The 23,525-nt window shown below is 42.6% G+C and overlaps 1 protein-coding gene across 1 annotated transcript in view; it reads left to right on the plus strand.

The window, feature by feature from the left end:
• LOC311206240 (poly(rC)-binding protein 3-like) overlaps positions 1–23,525 on the plus strand; it is a gene marked incomplete at both ends in the record, with an annotated part of 49,647 nt that overhangs the window by 20,122 nt on the left and 6,000 nt on the right. Inside the window, 7 exon segments of the mRNA XM_084281490.1 lie at positions 1,948–2,079; positions 6,052–6,180; positions 8,310–8,453; positions 12,515–12,556; positions 13,105–13,180; positions 15,019–15,071; positions 23,127–23,296. Coding sequence (XP_084137616.1) covers positions 1,948–2,079; positions 6,052–6,180; positions 8,310–8,453; positions 12,515–12,556; positions 13,105–13,180; positions 15,019–15,071; positions 23,127–23,296 — 746 coding nt within the window.

Raw genomic sequence — 23,525 nt, forward strand, 5'->3', positions numbered from 1 at the left:
CTGGTTGGTTGTTACATCACTGAGCTGCCACGTTTGCTTGCCTTGAGGAGCTCAGGCACTGTGACTCTGGGTCATGTTACCTGCCCCCGAGCTGGGGACACCAGAATGTAGGGCTGTGAAGCACTGGGACATGTCTCTCCTAGCACTCCCAGGCTCCCACTTAGCTCATCCTGGCTGAGGAGCAGATGAGGAAAGCAGGCAAAAAGCCATGCAGGGTCCAACTCCAGTGTCTTACAGACGGATGGAGTGCCCCAGAAAGTCAGAGGTTAAAGAAGCAGGAGAAACAGCTTGAAATAAAGCTGTTCTGTGAGAATATTTCCAGCCAACCCTCCCTTGGGAACCTGCAGCTCGGAAGAGGTTATTTTTGTTCTTTCATCTTTTGTTGTGTTTTCAAGCTGGAGTGATGCTTTTATGAGCTTGTCACCGAAACTGCATGTTTAGGTTTGGCTCCTTTCAAATGATGAGGAGAAAATAAAGATCAGAGCAACCTCCAGTGAACTATGTTTGTGAAGTGCTTTTGAAGGCACTAAGCGCAGTGAATGCTTCAAGGCCAGGCCAGTTATGATATGGACATGGGAGACATTATCGGAGTCGTGCTGGGTGGCTTTGAAGTGAGTTATTTGCCTACATCTGGATGATTGTGTGCCACCACCTGGCATGAACATGATCTAGTGAGATGGTATCTTCCAGCTGAAAAAATGGCACAACTTGCACTTTATTTCAGATACATGGGTGCTGCAAAATTCCGCTATCCTTCTTGCTTTATTTTGGATTGCAATCTCTCACTGACACTGGCACTAAATGAAATGTGAGTTACTGGCTGGCAGAGAAATGATCAGATCGCTGTCTTATGGCATGCAGCCATGCCTCATTGTGTTCAAGATTTTTTCATCTCTTCCAAGCTAAGCAAGGTCGTAGAGAGACGGTTCTTAGACAGCAGAATGCCACCTCCACAAACGCAGAGGTGCTGCAGGGAACGGTGCTGGTGTTACGGAGCTGAGCTCCTGCACCATGTCAACAAGGTCTGCAGAGTTGTTTAATTTTTTTTTATTTTAATTTTTTTAAGTTGGGGTCCTGATCACACAGTATAGGCATTTATTTATTTATTTGTAAAAGTGGTAGTCTTGGTAAATGAGGATATAAGGTGTCCTTATAACAAAATATAAGCAAAATATATTTAAAACAGTGTATACCTTGTGACAAGCAGTGTATTAAAATGCTCTTGAAAGTGTGCAGTGTAGTCTCACTGGGTAAAAAGATACATGAACACAGGTTAAAATACCTGGATACAGGTAACTGCTATTGCTCCTGCTCTGGTTACAAAGCTGTGAAGAAAAATATGTTTAAAATTATGCAGGGCTACAAGTATACAGGTCTGCTACAAAACAGAAATTAAACCTGTGCACAGCAAAATATTTGTCAAAATAGCCTGATTTTATTTGCTTCAGATCATTCAGATTCTTTGTCATCCCCTTTATAACCTTTCTTCTTTGTGTCAAACCTGACAAGAAGATGCATGAAATGTAAAGGCGTGTAATATAGTAGAAAAGTTCTACTTGAGATGGTGGAAAATGAGATAAAATCAGAATCTGGGGGCTCATGAACTCAAAAACTTGCTTGTTTTCTCCATCTGCTTCAGCTGGTCAAATGGCAGATGCCACCTCCTCCTCTCAGCCTTGTCACAGACACTATTCTCTGGTCCCGCAGCTCGGACCTGCAACACCAGAGAGCAAAAGCCTTCCTCCTCTGCCACAAGCTTCTTTTGCAGTGTGTGCTTGTGGCATATCATCTGCAGAGACGGTGGCTTCACCTGCAGCAAAGACGAGCCGTGATTATTTGCTCCCTCCCCAGGTCTTCAAGAACAGCTCATGCATTTGCTGTGAGCCCTTTAATGCTTAAGAGGAATGACAAATCCTCAGCTAATTCATATTGACATTGCTATTACAGGACATAAATGCTTCAATGACAAACAGCACAGTGACAAGCAAACCACCTGTAACACTGCGGCTTGTCGTCCCAGCAAGTCAGTGCGGATCCCTTATAGGAAAAGGAGGCTCCAAAATCAAAGAAATCAGGGAGGTAAGTCTTGGGGTGTCTGTCGGGGACACGAGCTAGCTCAGTGTCCTTCCACTGTGATTTGCCAATGAAAAATTCTTTGACCAAAATTATGTGACCAGCATTTTGCCATGAAATTTTTGTGGTAGCCATGGAAAGAGAGGTGATCACCAAAGGCAGTCAGGGCCTTATCTTGACTTTCAAGCATTTGCTGAGTGAAAAGATTCAGAAAATGCTGTTCTAGGGGAAGCAGGTGTCCAAACCCACTGTGCCGTGTACCCTCTTTGAAGCTAAAGACAGTGTGTGAAATAAAGAAACACGTTTATAATGTATTCATTGTGGCACTCCAAAAGCAGCTCAGACACAGCCTGGAAGGGTAAAATAAACAACTGAAGAAAGAACCACACACAATTTAGCAAAGCAACACCCTAGCGGCACAAAAGGCCCATCAAGCATCCTTGTGGGTACAGCCCTTGGCCAGCAGTGCACAGAGGGTGCTGAGGGAGCAGTGCAGCCATTTCCAAACCAGTTCCAACCTTTGCAACCAGGGAAAGGCCCGGGTAGTGCTGGAGAGTGCAGGTCAGGAGATCAAATGCTTGATCTACTCTAAAAAATGTGTATTTTCATACTAATTTCTGTTTTCTCCCTAATAAACCTCTTCCATGGGTAACCTGAACTCATCTATGCTAAGCCCACGCTGACTTTTTTTAATTGAGACTTTACCTAAAGGTATTCATTCAACACACTGTGCTAGCAGCCCTTTTTTCTCTAATCAGAAAATGCAAAAATGATCATACAGTGTCAGTTTTAACTGTTCCTTCTATAGCTACAACAACATAGCACATGCCAAGGTGAGGAGCTGATGTTTTTAACTAGTCAAACAAGAAAAGTAGGTACATGCCACATTTATGTAAAGAAAACCTGAATAATACATTTCAGATTTATTTATTTATTTGTTTGTTTTTTACTCTGGAGAAAATATCAGCACTCCTTCTACATTTGTATTCATCCCAATATAGGATAAAGTGTTGAACAGCAGGATAAAGTGCTGATCATTTTTGTTGTTGTTGGAGTATGTCAAAACAAAGGATTTTGACAGGCTTTGCCAAAGTGAAACTTCCTTTTTTATCTAAAATGTTGATTCAAGACAGTAGGTTTCACTCTACTTCTGTTTCATTTCAGACGTGAGAAAAGTTAATGGGCCTTTTTCTATCAGAAAATTTGATCAAATGTTGTAAAGGAGTGGAAAATTCTTTGATCAAATTCATGTGTTTTGAATGTGCTCCAAAATGGGCCTGCATGGTAGTCAGGGAAGGAGAGGTGACCATAGAGGTCTTATTCCATTGACTTCCAAATTCTTCCAGATTCTTTTATTTGGATTCAAATTTGATTGCCCTGGGACTTTTTCAACAAAGTTCCTTCTGAAGGCATATCTTCGCCATTCAGGATTTGGCCTCTGCTGGAAGGGGCTTTTCTCTCCTGTGCCCACTGCTTCCATCAGCTGGCAGAGCAGCCAAAGGCTGCTGCAGGGTTTTTGCTGCCAAGCAAACAACATGTTGTTCCTTCGTGTGCCTCTTGCTTTGTAGAGTGAATGCATGGAAACATATATGCATTGTCTGCTGTAAATTCACAAGAATAATTTGGAGCTCTGCCATTTGAAGGGGTCTTTTATTCACTGAGACCTGCAAATAAAAGGAAATCATGAATCAGATTTTTTTTTTCCTTGGGATTTTGTTACTTTTTTCATCCAACAGTCAGGGAGCTGTGCCTCTCAGTAGTATTTATTTTCAAACCTGCTTTTGGAAAGTGGGCAAATCACTTGATGATGCTGAGGGGGGGAACATTATTTCTGTGCAAATAAGTCTCATAGGAAACCCTCTCTTTCTCTTTAATCACAAAAAGAGCTTTGCAATAGACAGGATGCAATAGCAAAGTGTTGAAACACATTTCCTGGGTAGAAGAAAGGTGTTTGGCTTACTTTGCCCAGGGGACATTTCTGGCTCGGGCTCCGCACAGCTGCTTGGCTCCAGCACGTGCAGCAGCTGGTGGCTGGGCCAGCCCCAAAACCGCAGAGCAGCTCCTGCTTTCACCATGGCAGGCAGCAGGGGAAGCCATGCTGAAGCCTTGCTACTGCAGAAGGCAAAGCTGCTACGGGAGCCCTCAGCTGGGAGGACCTCAGCCACGGGATGTGATTTCCCTTGGTCCTCCAGGTCTGTTGGATGTCCAGGATTGCTGCCAGGCAGCAGGGCTCTGGCTGATTTCTTACTTGTGTTACAGTAGTACCAGGTGTGGTCTGGTGAGTGCTTAGCTGCAGGTTTTACCACTGTCACTTCTTTGGCTTTTATTTTAAGTACTGGAAATCTCACCCAGAACACTGAGTCAGCGCTCTTAGGATGCAGGTTTTTAAATCTGAAATCTGCCCATGTACATTAAATTAATGAAGTGATTATTCTGGTGAGTATCGTTTCAAAAGCAATTAGCTACCACTCTAGTACAAGGAAGTAAAAGGATATTGTGTGGCCAGAGAGGTCTTTGGATAAGGCTAATGTAGCGTGAATTCACACTGTACATTTGCTTAGGCATAAGGATAATGGACAAGGCATTGCTCGTGTTTTCGTGGCCGACATATGGCCAAAGTAAAAGAATGAACAAAACTAGCACTGGAAGCAAATACATAAATGGCTGCAGTGTTTGGCAGAGTATTTTGTGCTTGATGGACAGATACCCAGAACAGCATGTTAAACAGTAGCTAATATCAAACAGAAAAAAAAGAAAAAAAGGAGTTTCCATCTCAAGATGTGATCTAATCATCACACAACACACTGAGCAGCAATTGCATGAGGGATGCTCTTTTGTGCTCAGCCAGGTACCTTGGAACAACACACAGGGCTGCTGTACAACTGCAACGAGGTTGCCTGAATTTGCAAGACAAGGTTATAAAAAAAAAAAAAAGAATAGAAAAGTATGGCAGATTGATCAAATTATGATGAAATTCCAAAGCCAGTTACAGAATAAGGGATTGATATTCTGTCTTTAGACAATACTAGTGAACAGAAGATGCAATCAGTAATTTAATCAGCCTCTTGAAAGAGGAACAGCAAGGATTGTGTCTGACCATCAGGAAAATAAATCAACTCCTTCCTGACTGACACAAACTCAATGATTACTAAACAATAATTTTTAAAAGCCCCATATCTTGCATTTTAGTAAGTCGGGATAATATTTTGTTTGTAATATGTGGAAGTGCTAACTCAATATGAAATGCATGTTGTTTTTTTTCTATTGATTTAAAAACACTTTCAGGATTTGCTTTGTGAAACAATGCCAAGGATTTCATTTGGTCTCATTTTTTTGGTAATATGCATTAGTGCCAAGATCAAAGTTATGAAAAAATACTGGCTTGTTATCCCCTTGGGTTCATTAATGAGCTAAAAGCTGATGATGTGCATATATTTAATCAACACTAACTGTAATTTAGAAGTGCTCATGACCATCCCAAGATATTCTGAAGAATAAAGCAGTCCCAAATTTCATCCAAAAAAACAAGTCAGCCATCAGTGGATTAAGGAGCCAGATATCTGCAGCTTGTTTGCAGATCTGTTCTAATCAATTTTTCCTAAATTTGTTGTTGTTGGTGGTCTTGGAAAGAACTTTATTTCACTTTTTTCTCTTTTTGTCAGCACTGCAGTTTTCTGTCTTTGAGAGGGTTAAAAGATTTGTCCTGAAATGCAGGTCATAGTTTGCTTCTTTAACAGCTATTGAATCTTTCTGTGATGGGTTTCTTTGCAAATTGGCTTGAACAGGCAGACCTGTGCTCTGCCAGACCCCAATTACCGTGTCCGGGTGTGTGTTTACACACGCTCTCTTCCATGCATTTAGCAAGAAAAGACAAAGTTTAAAGGTGCCTCCTCTCCATCACATCAGGCCTCAGCAGTTAGCGAGGTGCCGTTGCCTTCCCAACAGTGACGCTCTGTTTGGTTTTTGCCTCTGCTCAAGTCCACAGGAGCCCAGGTGCAAGTGGCAGGGGACATGCTGCCAAACTCGACAGAGCGTGCAGTGACTATATCAGGCACCCCCGATGCCATCATCCAGTGTGTGAAGCAAATATGCGTGGTCATGCTGGAGGTAAGCAATTGCTTGGACTATCACCTCTCAGATGGGAGATGCTCGAACACATTGCTGATTTTCAAGTGCCCTGGGTGCTCCCTGGAAGTGCTGCCCATCCTCCCCAGGTCAGGGAATTCAGGCAGACTCTCCCAAAGCCTCAGATACCTGCCTGGTATTTGAGAGCCTCTCAGAAAAGGCTTCAGCAACCTGATACCAGGGCTGTCATGACACCATCAAACAGCAAAACATGGTCCACCACAGACCCACAGCCTGCCTTTAGAGAAGAGCACTTTATTCTGATGAAGAACAGGGCAAAAAAAAACATATAGGACTTGTTTTAAGTGGAAATAATTCTGGCTAACGTGATTTAGACTTACTAGGACTCTTTGCTTCCTTAGGGTAAGATCACTGCATAAGGCCAGAATGTTTCATTTTGACAGCAGTTTTTTACTCTTAGGTTAAGTGATACAAAATTAATTTATACACAAATCTGGGTGATTTAATCCTGTGTTGAAGATGTCTATGCTTTCATGCAAAGAATTAAGTTGAATAGAAGTTTGAAAAAAAAAAAAAAAAAAAAGCCAGTATATCAAAATGAAATATTTTGACCTAGTACCCTTAATTTCTGTTAATATGAAATATCTCTGGTTTTGTCACATTTTTTGCTGGAAAAATAGGGCTTTTTTTTGTTTTGTTTTACTATATATTTTTTTTAACCTAAGTGTAGTCAAAAGCTATCTCATTATGACCTCTGATGCCCTGCTGTTTTTTAATTCCTTTAAAATAGGAGAAACAGTGTTTGAGACAGCACTATGGGTATTGGCTGTTCAGGAGTATGCACTGCATCCCAGTGACATCCAGCCTTGTGCAAATGAAGGCATAAAATTAAAAAAAAATTAAAAAAAAAAACATAGAATTTTACTGGGAAAAGTGACTCACTTCATTTTTTTGAACTACAGTGAGGAAAGAATTTCCCTATAAAAGTAAAAGAGAACACAAAGTTAATATTCAAAAATAATTTCAGTTCATGAGACGTGGGTGGTAATAGTTCTCAGCTCTCTGAATGAAGTGTGTAGCCTCATATCCAAGTTGCATGGAATAAATAGTTATTTGCCAAAGAATATGATACAAAACTCTGTACAAATTCAGAGAGACAGTTCCATTTTCCACTTTTTCAAGTAATCACTTTTGCCACAGGAAGCACACAATTTTAGCACTAGGCAAATTGTGAGCAGCACCGTCGAAGAAAGCACTGGCTTAACTACAGTTCGCTTCTTCAAGTACTTAAAGACCTCTGAAAATGGATGCACTCTAACTTGTAGCATATTGTTAATTTGGCAACAAACACTTTCATTGAAATTAAATAGCTAATTATATGGTATTAATTAATGGAAGTGCTGTTGCTGTTACCTTACTTAGTTGCAGTTAATGCATTGAAATCAGGGCACCATTCTGCTGGTTGTTGCATAGGTAGCTTGAAGCCTGTTTTACAGATACTTGCTTCCATTTTATTTATGAGGAGAAAGTTAGCCTTGGTCAGGTATTTTCCCTTTGTATCCTTGGGCTGCAGGGAATAAATTCCCTTTCTGTGCATTTCAAAGGCTGTAGCTAGGCTCCTGCTGAAGCTGGGAGGAATTTTCTCCACCCTTTCTGCTCAGCCAGACAGGAGGTAGGATCAGGCCAGTCACTTGCCATTGAACAACCAACTTAATTGAGTTGGTAAAACAGGAAACCTTGATGTGTAGCAGCATAGGAAAGATCAATAAACAGGACGTGCTCTGTGCTAACAACATGGGAGTGTAGGCCAGATTCTTCCAAAACATCAACAAATTTCAAAATTATTTCATGAAATGCCTTGAAATTCTTAATGAAGCTTATAACGCTTCTTCTGATGAGAGTGGTAGTGAAGCCAGGAGAGCCAGCATTGCCTCTTTCAGCTGGGCAGCTGAAAGAAGCAATGGTCCTTGGCTTTTCCCCTTGAAGCCCAGACTTTGGCCTCTGACTTTGGGGCTCCTGGGATGGAGGGCAGGGTGGGCTGGGCCGGGTCAGCTGCACCCCTTGTAGCCTGGGGTGGCCAAGGTAAGGAGTGATTTTTATCGAGCTCTGCTTCATTCTGCATTTTGATCGCTTTGTGTTTTTGTCTGCAGTCCCCACCCAAAGGTGCCACCATCCCCTACCGTCCCAAACCTGCCTCTGCACCTATCATTTTTGCAGGTGGCCAGGTAAGAGCAGACACCATTTTGGCTTCAGCTGGAAACCACACCGTCTTGGCCCAACCTCAGCCAGCGCCTGTTAGTTTTCAACTCTTACTCGTTTTTTTGCCTGGTATAGTATTGGTGTGCTTTGTCTACTCTGTGTACTTGCAGTTTGTGGGGAAGGAGAACACTGCATTGCAAACTTAAAGGGAAAACAGCGAGAAGGCATTGAGTGGGGGACATTTGATACACGGGCTGTGTTTCCTGCTGCTGTATAAACCTGGGAAGTGGATATTCTGCACATGATTTCAGTAATGCTCCTAATTTCTGTTGCTTAATAGTTCCTCAGGGCCAAATAGCAATGGGGTTTTGAGGTTACAGAACCTCTACAAATGCAAGTGCAGACCTACCCAACCTCATTTGTAATGGAATCAGAGCTTTCCCATTTCTTTTGATATTTTGAATATCATGATATTTTGACTATTCCCCCTTCATCTTAAGCTAATCAGGGTTCTCATCTGTTTTTAAAACCCCATGTGTGATGTGACTGCCTCATCTTGTGATAATGTCCTGAGGGGGGTCTGCAACAGGGAACAGAGGTGTGACAGTAATTTGCTCTACCACCATGCATATTGCAATGGCAATGCACTTTTAACATACGATGAACCAACAGCAAACACTGCTGATATGTACCTCAAAAACACCTTCAGAGGCTCACAAATGGTCTTATAACCAGTCAGCTAAGAGCAGCATTGCCTAGATACGTGGAAAGGTGACGTGGTGTGCTACAAGCCCTGCCCAACTCAGCGGAAAGCTGGTTTCCTGAGTCTAGGCCAGAAGAAGGCTGCCATCTCTCTTCTTGGGATTCATGTGTGTGAAGCCTCTCCAGCAGTAAGGCACCTCAGTCCAGCCAAATATTTTCCCCCAGATGAGGGCAAAGCCCCTTTTTAAAGTAGTTACCTAGTAGGAAGAGCCACTCACCTGCATGGTGGGCTGCCTGTAGGCAGGCCTCACCAGTCCCACAGATCCAGCCCAGCCTAAGCCAGGTCACCACCCTGGACCAGCCTCGGGGTCGGTGGGTACCCTGTCATGGGGTGTTGTGGGGGTGCTGACATGCCAGCAGCCCTGGAGCTTGTGTCTCACCCCAACAGGCAATTCAGAAATTATACGAGAACCTGGACACCATGCTCTTGGTGGGGCAGACAGCACGAGGTGCTGCTGGCATGGCATTCTGCATCTCCCCAGTCTGCCCGTTTGTCAGCAAGCTCCACTCCTGAACATCTTAACTGCACATCAAAGAGACATTTCTTCCAACAGGCCTCTAATAAGCTTTCTCTGATTTTAATTCCAGAATTTTACCTTCTACCCTGTAATGATATATTGTGATATATATCCAGAACTTCATAATCGGGGGTTAGTAGCTTTCAGTCCCCTGTATCCAAGTTTACCACTCTTAGTTTTCTTCAGAGTAAGAAATCTGCTTCCTTGGTGACCAAAGTTGAATTGGAACTAAAGATAATTTGCCAAAAATCAGTCTGAAAGTTCAGAATAATTTACTCCACAGATACATTAAGTTTATACTGCAGTGCTTTCCTTTTAGAAATGTGTGTGTGTAAATAAGCAGTAGCCTGTGTTACCAGTACTGTAATTGCCAATTCCTTCAAAGACTGTATGTGATTACTCAAAAATATTGAAGCTGTTTGCTAGGGAGCTGAGAGTAGTTTTTACAAATAACTGAAAGTGTCCTAGTTGAAGGCCTTATAGGTCTTGCCATCTTCAGTTTTACCAGTTAAAAAGATGTTCTCACTTTGATAATGCAACTCTTGATATAAGTGAGAGTATGTGAGACAGATGTTTTCTGTGTGCTTTGAACGTGGTCTCTGACTAATCAAGCTTTTTGAGAAAATGCTTGAATGTATTTGGGAGTCAGTATGGAAAGACACTTTAATGGGTATCATGAATGGAAATTAATATTGAAAATAATATTTCATCAACAGTGCTAAGTCCACCCAACTTTTTGACAACAGTATCAGAAGATTTTCCGTTCTAAATAACATTGTGGCTATCTTGAAAGGTTTTTTTAATGCTTGCAAATCAAACAACACTAGCAAAATCAAATACCTGTTGTTACTTAACAAGCTGGGGTTTTGTTCTTGTAAGTATGGTTTTAATTCTCTTGTGCTTCTTTGATATTGCATTGCATGATAGAAAAGGAAGCTGAACTGCCCTGCTCTGCTCTGCTACTTACCAACACTGAGTCTATGCATTGGTTAAAAAATAAAAATAAAAAATAATCAGCACTCCTGTCTGATGGAAGCAAATTGGAAATTTCTACCTGTTGTGCTACACTGCAGTTTAGATGGCTACAGCTTTGCTTTATGTCTCTTAGCAGCCTTATGCTTTACACTGAGGAAGGTTTGTAGACCAGATCATTCTCACTCTTACTAATGTCAGTACACCAGTACTAAACACTGATGGAATCAGACCCATAGCTGATGTCCTGGGTGAAGCATTACAGTGCTGATGTCTCAGTAGCCGCTACCAGGTTTGTACTTGGTATGTTTCTGCCACAGAAAGGGCGTAGATCCACTACTAAGGAGTAAAGTAGGGGGACAGTTTTTCTCAATATAAATCAATCAAATGACCTTTTGGGAGCCCAAGAAGTAAAAGGTGATTTTTTTCACTAGGAAACAAAAAATATTCAAGGCCCGTCTTGTCCATGCTACTTTGACAGTTTTTGTTGTCAACAACATAATAACCAGTCTGAGCTCTGAGTGCTAACTATTCCTCCTATTTCCACATTTTTGATTGCTTCCTTATATGTATACATGGAAGTAAGAGGGAGAAGAGTGATGACAAAGAGGGTGACTTTTGTTAGATTTGGGTTTGTTTGTTTATTTATTTTGGTAGTTCCTTGCTGGTTTGCAGACCACATCTTGGGAAGCAGCCTTGTAAAAAGATGTCTCCTCAGCTGGATTTGAAGTAAAGCCAAGATCAGATTGGCCAGCAGTGAGTCACAGAGACTAAAGCGTGGTTTCCCAAGGGCCAAGGCCATTACCCAGTGTCATTTCCATCTATCATCTGGGAGGCTGCTCCTGTGCTTGACTATGCTCAAAGTCTCCCACTCAGCAAAGCAGCCTAAGATTTTCCTAAATGTTGTCCTCAGTTGGTAAAACACTTAAACACGTACTTTGCTTGCTTAAGACCCATTGATGGTAGCAATCATCAGTTTTGGTGGATGGGAACCTTTTTATTTATAAACGATTTGTAACGGCCATTCCCCATCTGTGTATGTGAGTATGTACCCCCATAAACATCCCATTGAGCCCAGCAGCACTCTTCTGCCTGAAAAGTGCTCATGTTTGCCGGATGGCGTCCTTGTTTTTTAACTAATTTAAAAACTAAATGAAATGTTTCTTCTCCAGAAGGGAAATTCTGCTGCAGAAATGTGCATTAAGCAGTTGGGGCATTAAGGGTTTTAATATCTGAACACCATTAAATGAATTGTTTTATCATTTGCAGAGGATTCATTACTTTCTAAGAGGCCTTTTGTCAAATAAGCATTTTGCAAACTAAGCTAATCAGCTCTGTTCCAGTTTACACTTCTCTCACTACAAATATTTATACATTATAATTCGTCCTTCTGCTTCCCTGCCTAAGCACAAGCATGTTAAAATTTTCCTGACGAGCCGCTCCTTTCAGAAAAGCCCTACAGCATACAACAGAAAACTGAGCTCTCCTTCCAGTTGTTTCTTTGTAGGCCATTACAGAGGGCTGAACGGAGCCAGCAGGAGATGGGGGCCATGCCAAAGAGTGCCAGACATGCCACACCAGGGCCCCACAGGGCACACTACCATCCACCAGGCATGCTCGTGTCCCCGTGGGCTCAGCCACCAGCAGAGCAGGTTGCCCCTTGCACCAGGGTGGCCATAGCTTGGGCAGCAGCACTTGGCATCATCCGCCCTGCGTGATGGAGGTCCTTCTGCACCATGCCAAGCATTATCAAGCAGCACAAGAAAATTAAGCTTTGCTCAGAGCTGAGAGCAATGTGGGTGGTGTTTTCATGGGGGGGACAGCAGGAGAGTTTCAGATGCAAGAGGGAAGGGTGATCATCCCACCCGACTGACCCGTATCTTCACTGTGCTTCTTGTTTCCAGGCGTTTACAATTCAGGGGCAGTATGCCATCCCGCATCCAGACGTGAGTCCAGCGCATGTAAATTACTCCCTTTTTCTTCCTCTCCCTCTCATTTGTTCTGGGCAACATTTACTTTCTACAGTTATCGACGAAGACGTGGCCTAGGGACACCTGGCCCCAGCAACATGTGTTATCGCCAAGTGCTAGTTCAGCTGCATCTTTTGCCTTGTGTAGTAATTGCTAGAAAGTACAATGGCCCAGGAACAAATTACAGTTATCTTGGTCTTTTTTTTTTTTTTTTTTTTTTTTGCATGTGACAAATCTGAGTTCTTTTAATCTGTAATTCTACAGTAATTGGTTAATATTAACAATAGCCATTACATGTAATAACAGTAGAGATGTCATTTATAACCAGTTTGGTTTTTTTGTTGTTTTGTTTTTTTTTTTTTTCATTTCTTTCTCTACAGTAGATCAGAGTGAATGATTAAGCCTTTTTTTTTTTTTTTAATATAATTTTAATTAATCCAGTTTTAGAACATGTAAGATGGTTTCTCTGCTCTGAAATAATTCCATTTGATTGGTTAGTTCTAATTTCCCATCCTGCCCTGCAGTTGACCAAGCTTCACCAGTTGGCTATGCAGCATCCCCCCTTTACTCCCCTTGGGCAGACCACCCCTGGTTTCCCTGGTACGTACCCATGACCCCCTGGGGATGTCCTTCTTCTTAACAGCTTTGTTTCCCGTGGTCATTACATCATTTTAATAATAAATGTGGTCAATGACCAGTGATCCCTCTGTTCTGACGCATTAATCTTTGTTCTTCCCTCCCTTGCCTCTGTTACAGTTCCTTTCATCTTTATTAAAACTTGCTTCGTTTGTTACATTTATTTAATCGAAACCGCTCCATTTGTACCATCGGCTAAAGACCCTGGGTTTATTTTTTTCAGTCCTTGTAAAGTTATTTTGGACCATACAGCATGTACCAGTGGGTTCTGAGCGAAGCACTTGTGTGTGTGTCTTGTCAAATACTGAGTTTGGTAACAGCTTTCAGAAAGAAGCTAACATAGGAAAACAGCATGTAATCGCAGCATAGAAACTCTGATTAAAGAAATTACTGCATGCTGAAAGAGGAATTCTGCGTAGGGCCAGAAGTCTTAAAAGCATCTCTAATCATCACTTCTGGGACAAGAGCCTCCCATCCTATTAGGAATGCCTTATTGCATTACAAACTGCAATGGAAATACAGATCACTTAAGAACTGTGAAATTTGGCCCATATTTATTAGAGCACACGAGCAGAAGCTGACTTTTTTATTCAAGAGAAAGAACAGAGAACTCAAGTCAGTTAACCATGCAATAAATCATTTTTACTGCACTTCAGTACATTGGGACTTGGCATCTAAAATTTCACAAAGCAGATAAATATATACTGGTACATGCTTTGTATGGCAAATAACATTTTATCACATACATCAAATTTTGTGAGCAACTTGATTGTGTTATATTCAATGTAAAATAAGTATGCACAGTTCTAGCTGAATGTAAACTCAAGTAAACTCAAGTAAAATGTAGGTGAGTTGCTTTTTTGTAAAAGCATTTCTGTTTCACCTCTTCTAGTTGGAAACAAGTATTTTGGCATGCCTTTACAGATGATAATAAATAAAAATAAAAATGAGAGAAAGAGAAATGACATCCAAAATACAATTTTGTTTCTTCATGGTGTATCTGATAAAATATCTACAAGTAACACTAAATTGCCTTTCCCAGCTTTGTATTTTCCTCATTCTTGTAATTAACACGCTGCTCCTTAATCTTTTCCTGGTTATATTCGTGAGATGTATGTTTCTGTAATGTTACTATGTGGTAGAGCAGTAATTCCATTTCTCCTGACCATTTTCCTTTTGTCCACCCAATTTAAAAACAAATGTATGCAGCTTACAGTATTCTGTACTCTTCCCTTCAAAAATGATCCTTCCCAACATTCTTCAGCAACTAATCCCACATATAATTTCCAAATTCTGCTAGGTTAATTTCCTCATTGTTATTTTAATTTGTTGATTTTTCTTTTCATAGCTATGTATTTGGTTCAGCTAATTTTTTTCTGTTTGACTTCCACTCTCATTTTCTGTATTGTACAATGCCTGGTAGACAGGTCAAATTTCAGCCACCCATTAATTTCTGAATCGATGTATTTAGAGCAAACTTCAGAGAGTATTTTTAGGTGAAACTCTCCATTTTCTAGAGGATTTGTGTGACCCTGTGCAATCATCTGACATTTGTTGTTTTGGTGGGTTAAAGGTTAATTAAAATAAGGCTCGTTTAAAATGAGTCCAGCCCTCTGAGTTCTGCATCTCTTGCTTTCTTTTCTGTTTCACTAGCACTTCTCTACTTTTCTTTGCTCTTCTCTCTCTTTTCTTTCTTTTTTTTTTTTTTTCTCCTTCAGTATGTTTCCTTCTTTATGATATCACTTGTGTCTTACCCTTTTTGCAAACAACTGGCATAACATTTTCCCTCTGTCCCTACATAGGACTGGATGCCACTTCTCCAACCAGTTCCCATGAACTTACTATTCCCAACGATGTAAGTGGACCAATAGTCAGTACCGCTTTCTCTTCTCGCTCTCCTCTGCCACCGGAGGGGGAACCTCCCATCTTCAGCTGATTGGCAAACACTAGTCCCCCAAAATAACCTTAGTCTATTTCTGGAGAAGGGATATCACGGACAATTAAAACATTGATAGACGCAGTGGAGGTGCCGCGGTGTTTTGCCCGTTTTCTTAAAGCCTGGGTGCCTGCTGCTCTCACTGGAAAGCAGATGTGGTCTGAGATGTGTAACCAAGATCCATCTCATGGGTTGCACTAGCAGAAGGGCGAAAGCAGGCTGGAAATTGCTCAGCCACTGCGTGCTCAGCACCGGGCAAGGCAGAGGGGCTGCACCATGGGCGCTGGTGCCGGGCTGGTCTGTGCCAGAGCCTGTGCTTATTCCAGGCTGCATACCTCCCTGGCAAAAAAAAAAAAAGTGACTTTGGTTATGTCAAGGTGCAATACAAGAGTTTATCTGAAAGCAGGGGTTCTAAACATTCCTGCTTCAGCAACTCTGCACCAGCTGTGATGGACAGACCCCGTCTCCATAAGCAGTACAGCACTGAATATTAAAGTGGCTGCTCAAAATGCCCAGTTGATGCTCTGCATCTCATGCAAAAACGCCTTCCAATTTTATTCCCCTTCATTGAAAACAGGGTTTTATTTTTCAGTTTGCATTACAAATGAGTCACTTGGAAAATGGAAGATTTCCCCTCCAGTAAAAAAAGCTTTCAAGCATGAGTGGGATCACAAATAGCAATTATATTCCTTAAGAGAGACTTACAAGATTGTGTAAGCCCTATTAAACTCAGTGGCAATGATTTACAGTAAGAAAAAAAAAATACAAAACAACAAAGAAGTAAAGTTAATCTTTTTTTTTTATGAGTGCAGTGATTTTGTAATCTTACTGTTACTTAGAGGATGTCCTGTTGATTTGTCAGTACCTGCTTTATAACCCATTTTGCTGTACACTGAGAATTTTATGAGAGCGTGGTATTTATCCTTACAATGCAAGTTTCTGTAGTCTCATTTTCAGGCAGATTTTGCTCTTGCCATCAGTGACATAAATCCAAGGTTAACCTTCTGACTTCAGATCTTCAGGGCTCATACCAGAGAGAGGTAGAGACAGCTGGCCTTGCATACTGTGGTGCGGTAGGGGGGAAAAAAAGTTGATTTCTGATCTAGGAGGTATGAAATGGCCTGGCTCAGCACTATTCTCTGAAAAGCAAATATGCATCCATGTGTTGCTTGTAACAGAAGATTAGAAAGATTAGAAACCAAGGCCTGAATGGGGTTGGGCTTAGACACAGCCTGCAGAGGCACTACAGGCAGTGCAAGGGAGTTACTGCGGTGGTTTGGATGGGAGAGGCAGCAGCAGTTGTGCAGTAAACCATGTGCTGGGAATTTGACTTTGCTTTCCCAACAAGCATCTCCGAGTCCTGTTTTGGACACGTGCCTGAATCCGTCACCTCCTTGTATGCATAAACACCTGCAAAAGTCCAGCACAGATGAGAACAGTATCAGGTTTGCAAAAATCCACTCTGCAGTTGCCAGAGAAGGCAGCATGCCTATACATGTGTTACATGTATTTTTTAAAACCAATATAATGATAAACATAAAAAAGCCAAAGCCTCGGTATGAATCTGACAGAAGAAAATCAAATAGAAGGAAAATAAGGATCTCAGAGGTTAGCATAGTCTACAGAAAGTAGAAATTATTAGCCATTTGCAATTTGCATAGCTTAGTATTAAAATAAATTTTATTTCCTGTTATTATTGTAACAATGTCATGCTGCTTTCTTCGTACATTATGCTGATAATTGCAAGTAACATGTTGCTAAATAAAAAAAATACATATGGGGGAACAGATAAATGCATTTTATAGAAAACTGTTTTCCGAGTGCTAGGAGCCCAGTCTTCTTCTCCACATCGTGAATTCAGAAGACTGGCCTCTCTAGGTTTTCTTATAACTTCTGGGCATCTCCAAAAAGAGAACGGAGAGGACATTTCTCCAGGTCCCACTTAGACATCACTTTAGTCCTTATCTAACATCTCCTATTCCTCATTAAAACCACTTACAGGGCCATTTGGCTGCTCTGGCCTCCCAAAAGAGGCTGTTGGCAATGCCCATATTGCCAAGAAATCTCTGCGGTACCCAACGTGTCCCTACTTTTGCCCTTTGAAGCGGGCAATCCCGTTGATTCTGTGGGCTGTAGAAGTTAATAAAATGTTGGTGCCAGTTGTGTAAGTTCATTAATTCCTTTGGCACGCTGCTGGGGAGGCAAACGGTGCAGCGCTGAGGTGGCCGGATGCTCTGCCACTGCAGTGAGCTGAGCCCTGTGGGGTTAAGGTGCGAACAGTTTACAAAAATATCTTACTAAGAAAGTATGTGAAGTGGAGTGAGGTCCAGTAGCTCCTTGCAGAATAAGAGGGAAAATATTGCTGCAGTTGTTCAATTACCCTCAGCACAGCGAAGCACACAAAGGACATAGCGTGCCATGGAGGTGGTTATCTGGTGCAGGTATCCTCAAAAGCAGGAGGGCCTGTGGCACCAAACTCCGTTTCATAAGCATTCACATATGATGTCTTTGCCTTTCCTTCATTGCCAGGGTATTGCCTGGCCTTTTGGTGCTGCCTACGTTGCCCAGTATAAGTGTGTTTTACAGCATAAGTCTCGTAATAATGTCGTATGGCAGTGGCAGGCCCTTTAGGGGACGGGAGGGATGTTACTGCTGACTGGTCTGTGTCTGGGCACAGACACCAGACATCATAACATTTTGTGCTCTGATTCCCAAAAATGGCTATGGAGAGTAAGTGAATAAATCATTAATAACATATATAAAAATCATCTCATTAAAAATTATGTAGATCTTGTATATGTATGGGAGACAGCAGATGCAAGTAGCAGGACAACTTCACCCTCAGAAAACATGAACATTTAGAGAAAGCTGTAAGTCTGTTCAACGCTCCATGTAAACAGAAATGCAAATCCATCAAAGTTGGAGAAGGCATTTAGGAGAACCTGATGGAGTCACAAGTCCTTCCCTGCAAGTGGCCGAGGGGGACCCATGTGTGCCCCCGTGCTCTGGGCGTGAAACCCAGCCTCAGCTCCAGGGAGGTCCTCATGGTGCCTCTTCTTCCACCAATGGTCTCTGGGGACACCCAGATCTCGTACTGGCAGATCCCCACTTCATCCATCTCCTGTGGGGTGAGGATCAGTGCCAGCCCTTCAGGAGGATGCAAAGGCAGTGCCCGACCCCAGCTGTGACTTGAAGCAAGGCCGCCCCAAGCAATGATTAGGGCGAGATCTAACAGTCTGTGCAAGACATACTGGAAAAGGTCTGGTGGTACCAGAAGTCAAAGCACTTCCACTGAAGCCAAGGGACCCATGGATTTGACCTCTATAAATTCACCTTACTGCCGAGAGCCTTCCATGTAATAGGAAAATAACCCCAGAGCAAAAATGCAGAATTAATGAGATCCTGTCATTTGGGAATGCTTAAGAGGATGTTTAATCAAAAAGTATTTTTTTTTCCACTTTTGCTATATTTATATTTGCACATAGCCTGATTTTTGTTTCTCCTTAATCTAAGAAAAATGCACTTGCTTCCTCAAGTAGACCTGTCTCAATACACTCAAGAATCAGTAGAAAGATTTCACAAGTCTGTTGTCCACCAGAAGCAAAGTGAGACCATTTCTGGAACAAAAATGGAAGTACTGCTCAGCATCAAAATTAACTTCTCCCAGCTCAGCTCAGAACAGGAGGTGAACTGATGCTGGGCCCTCAGCAGGTCAAAACGCACATGAATCCGCAGGGTCATTTGGGTTACAAAGCAAGCAATTAGAAGGCTGGTTTCTGAAAGTATGTTCTCAGTTTTCTGCACGCCTTCTTGCAAAGCTTGTGAAATCATTATAGTCCAGATTTTGCATTATCCTGGCAAGAAGAGTGAGGTTGATTATAATTATTATTGCTTTCCAAGAGGGACAGGGTATTTAAGCATCTCTTTCAGAGCCCTGCAGTAAGTCTGTAAAGAACTGTAATCATACCTCAGGAGATTATTGCTCCCTGCAGAGTACATTTCTAACATTTCTGAGGAAAAACAAAACAGGAAAAATCCAGAGCTAAAAGCCTCCCTGCACAAGAATCAGTGTAGGAACCCAGTGTGCATAGTGAGAGAGGAAAGCAAGGGAAGAACCAGGACATACACGTATAGATATAATGTTTATGTAATCTTTTTTTTACATTAAGATTACATCTTTATGTAAAGGAATTGAAGACTTTCCTTTGTGGCAAGCACCTGCTTGGTGAAGTAATGCAAAAATTTGGCTTTTGCCAAAGCCACTGGATGTGGTCAGGGCTGGCAGCAGGGTACCACCAAAACACGCTTGTGGATGAGTATGGTCAGCCTCCCTTTTTACCAGCACTAATTTCATTGTAAGAAAGGAAACTGATTTTTATCAGAATTAAAAAAAAAAAAAAAGAGCTCAGTGCTGTCTCTTGTGACAAGCCTACAGGATTGGACTTTGTTAATAAACCCAAAAGTAAAAGTCTGATCTCTCGCAGTGCTGCACAGAGTACTTCAGTGGGACGGTGGGATGGACATAGAGGAACAAATTGATAGGAAACACCCAGCAGAAAGCCACGTTATTGGGCTCTGTAAATGAGTTTAGCACAGGGGGATTGGGCAACATGACATACATTTAGCATTTATATTTAACATAATGTGGGAAGAAGTATGGATGAGAGAGGTCTGAATCTGAGCTGGCACGGCATGTCAGGAGAAGCTCTATTAGCACCAAGAATTCAGGGAGGGGGAATCACAATAGATCTCCTTCCCGTCCCTCCCTTTAAGAGTGGGATTCAATCCTGATTACACTGGTACTACCAGAATTTTAGTGAAGGACAGCATAAAATTAGAAAAAGGGCAAAGAGCAGAATCTGTGCACTAGGGTTTGATTATTTTTTTATTATTATTTTTGGCATGATGAGAAATGAGGGACACTGAGGTGGGGGAAGACAGATGAGACATGGTGTGGAGGAAGAGAAAGGGAGCAGTTCTTCCCTGGTGCTCACAGTACGAGAATGAGGGGACGTCAGCTGAGCACACATCTGACCTGAGCCACGCTGTTCAAGCCTTGAGGGAGTTAAATTATGTACACATATACGTGCATACATATTTTGTGTATATACACATATGCTTGTAGTGTATATATGTGTACATTATATACATTCTATACATTATACATATAAATAATTTTATAAGTATATGTGCTACAATATAGTACATAGTAGGCTTGGTTTATAGCGTGCTTGGCTTCTCTCTCACATGGACCAGCTTTATCACTTGTTTTCTTGATGGCTTCCTCTTGATTTATTCTTCTGTGAGAGTAAGGCTGACAGAATATTGACCAAGCAGGTGAGCATCAAAAATAACGCAGTGCCTAAAGTCCTTGAAAATGGGATTTCAAATGTTTACCATCCTCTACATTTGCTACCTCTGTCTACCGAGCCTGGAAGAGCAGCAAATCGCTGTCTGTGAAACACGTGGATGCCTGCATTCACAGTCCAGGAAAGCTTGCTTTTGGGGTGATGGACTTCTGTGGGACTGAATGACACATAACCTGCTGGAAATCATGAGAAATGTGCAGCTGCAGAATGACAGGCTGTGCAGCTGATGGAAATAGAAAGGTCAGTCTTGAGAGAGAGAGAGGTTTGGATGCAGTTTGAGATGGCTTCCCCTCAAAGCAAGGCAGGGCAGGCGGTGGTCTGTAAAACCAAATGTCCACCGCCTGATTGATCAAAGCTTTATAGAGGAAAACCAGCCTCTTGAACTTCTTCCCGAAGCCATCAGCTCCTGAATATTCAGATACTGTACTAATTTGAGCATAAGTAAGTAACATGTAGCGGGACAAGCACCCAGCATCACCGTGTGGTGTAAGGAGAGTACTCTGCATGCACCAGCTGCAGTCAGGTGGCCACAGGTCACGGCTTGCAGAGCATGCCCAAGTGGCAGCCTCCTGCTTCACCTAGCAAGTGCCTTCGCAGAGCTGGTGACTACGGCGTGCTCGCAACGTGCCTGAAGAGCCAGCAGTCCCACACACATCCTCTGCTTTGAACGTCATGTGTATGATCAGTGGCAACACCTGAAAACTGGACTGCTTGAAATTCTGCTGAACACATTTTTCATATTTGTACTTTTTTTTTATTTTTTATTTTTACAAGCATGTGTTTCACAGCAAGTAATTTTACCATATTTCTACCCTTCGACTTCAGACAGACCAAGGGAATACATGCAGTCTACATTTTTTGTTCACAGTTAGGACATAATTACTAAAATATCAGAGTCATTAGAGTCTGAAGACGTCCTGGGTACCAAAGATGCTGCTTCACAGAGCATAAGCCCTGGTCACTCCTTCATAGGATCGTCAGTAGCAGCAGGTGGATTCTTGACTGGATACTTCAAGACCACCCTCTCAAAAACAATTAGACCATGGTTGTAGCAGAGGGAAGAGGATGTCTTCATCCCTGGTGGCCATCCCAAGCCAGTCGTGTCTCTCAGTGAGCAGCTCTGGCTAGCAGTCAAGTAAGGCTGATGCAAGTCCCCTGGCTGCCCCAGGACTTGCCCTTTTCCTGGTCGGTGCAGAGGAATTGCTCCCTGCTCAGTCACATCCCTGGCACCACTCGGTATCTTCATGCCCAGCCTTCACATGGCTGGGAGCCTGGTGGGGCAGGCAAAGGGCTCCGCACTGGCACCTGGCAGTCACACAGTGGTACGGGTCTTTGGGATAAGGACAAAGAGTTAAGGAGGCCCTCCCATGCAAATAGGATGGGAAATCTTGTGTATGTTCTTAAACCCCATTTTTCCGTCCCGCATCTGCTCTCGTGCTCTGTGTCTGTTTTGGCTGTCTGGCTAGCTGCGTTGGCACTCTGTTTGTCACTGAGTGTGAAGCAGGGTTTAAGGGGCTGTGGTTTTCCTGTTCTTCTTTTGCTAAAATGTCTGGACTATGTGAATCTGTTTCTGGCAAGATGCTCCGAGTACTGCAGCAACAGAAACAGTAACACGTCAGGAAGGGTGGGAGGGAAAGGCAGGCAGCATCGCTGTGTCCTGGCACTTCTTTCGGCCAAGCTGGCAGCACCCTTCCAGTGTCAACAGTCCTGTAAGGCAGAGTTTCTGTTTCCTTCAGGTTCTGGGCATTGCTGTGCTTGTTAGCCTCCATCCTGCCTTAATAGAATAGAAAAGGCCACCCCTTGTCTTGAAGGGAGCCAAAGCTGTAGTGTTCATTTGTAGAGCTAAGTACGTTTGCAAAGTCTTGCACGCCAGCTCCAAAAGCTTGTGACTCCACCAAGAGCATTTATACAACCTTTAAAAAGCTATTAGTTGAAGGGAACACCTATGCAATTTTAACAGTAAAGTAGCGATCTGGGGACACGCAGGCTCAGTTTTATTTATGACATATGTGGGTTTTAAGGTTCTGTAACAAGGAAAGGTTTTCAGGGTTATGAAACACAGTCACATTGTGGAGAAAAGAAAAAAAAAAATCAGTCTTTTCCTACGCCTGCTTCTCCCTGAGGCTCTGCAGCTGTGAATCCCACTGGCTGTAATAGTGCAGGAGCAGCAGAGTGAGGACCAAGCGTCCCCGTGAGGTTGAGGACACGCTGGAGCCGCGCAGAGCGGCCGGGCAGGAGCATCGTGCTGTCTGTGCAGCCTGCCCCTGCTGTTCTTGGCTTGCTGCTGCTCTTGCTGGAGGATCAGACTGGGCTGTGCCTTGTGTACATCAGCACTATCACACGCTGTCGTTTTCTGCCAAGGGAGACAGCTAAATAAGCTGATGCTGGCTTGATACCTGCCCAGGCAGCAGCGAGGCTCGATTCAGAGGCACGTGGCCATTGAGCCAACAGACCCTGCTAGCTACTCCTTCCCAACAGCACAGCAAAAATCTTTGGTTTTGATACCGAGTCTTTCATAGCCGTGTTTTTATCGATGCTACAAATTGCAGTGAAGTGATTTTTGCCTGTGTCTGTGGCACTAATCTCAGTCTTTGTCCCACTCCAGTTAATAGGCTGCATTATTGGCAGACAAGGCAGTAAGATAAATGAAATCAGGCAGATGTCAGGAGCGCAGATCAAGATTGCTAATGCCACAGAAGGCTCTGCAGAACGACAAGTTACAATCACAGGATCCCCTGCAAACATCAGCTTAGCACAGTACCTCATTAACGCAAGGTAAGTTGGCTTTGTAAGTGATAACGCTTCCGCAAGATTGCTCTGTCTGCTCTCCAGCAAATGTCTGTCCTGGGTAGATCCAGAAAGTTGCTTTGCAGTGTCCATTTTGCATAGTTCTTCGATTCCTAATGACTTGTGAAGCCTGTATCAGTAGGAGCTGTGTTTACTGTTGGTTTCTGTGGAAAGCAGCTTAATCTGCTTAAGTCCAGGTGCATTTTGAATGACAAAA

Source organism: Netta rufina (assembly GCF_964035555.1).
Source record: "Netta rufina genome assembly, chromosome: 2".
NCBI classification, from domain to species: domain Eukaryota; kingdom Metazoa; phylum Chordata; class Aves; order Anseriformes; family Anatidae; genus Netta; species Netta rufina.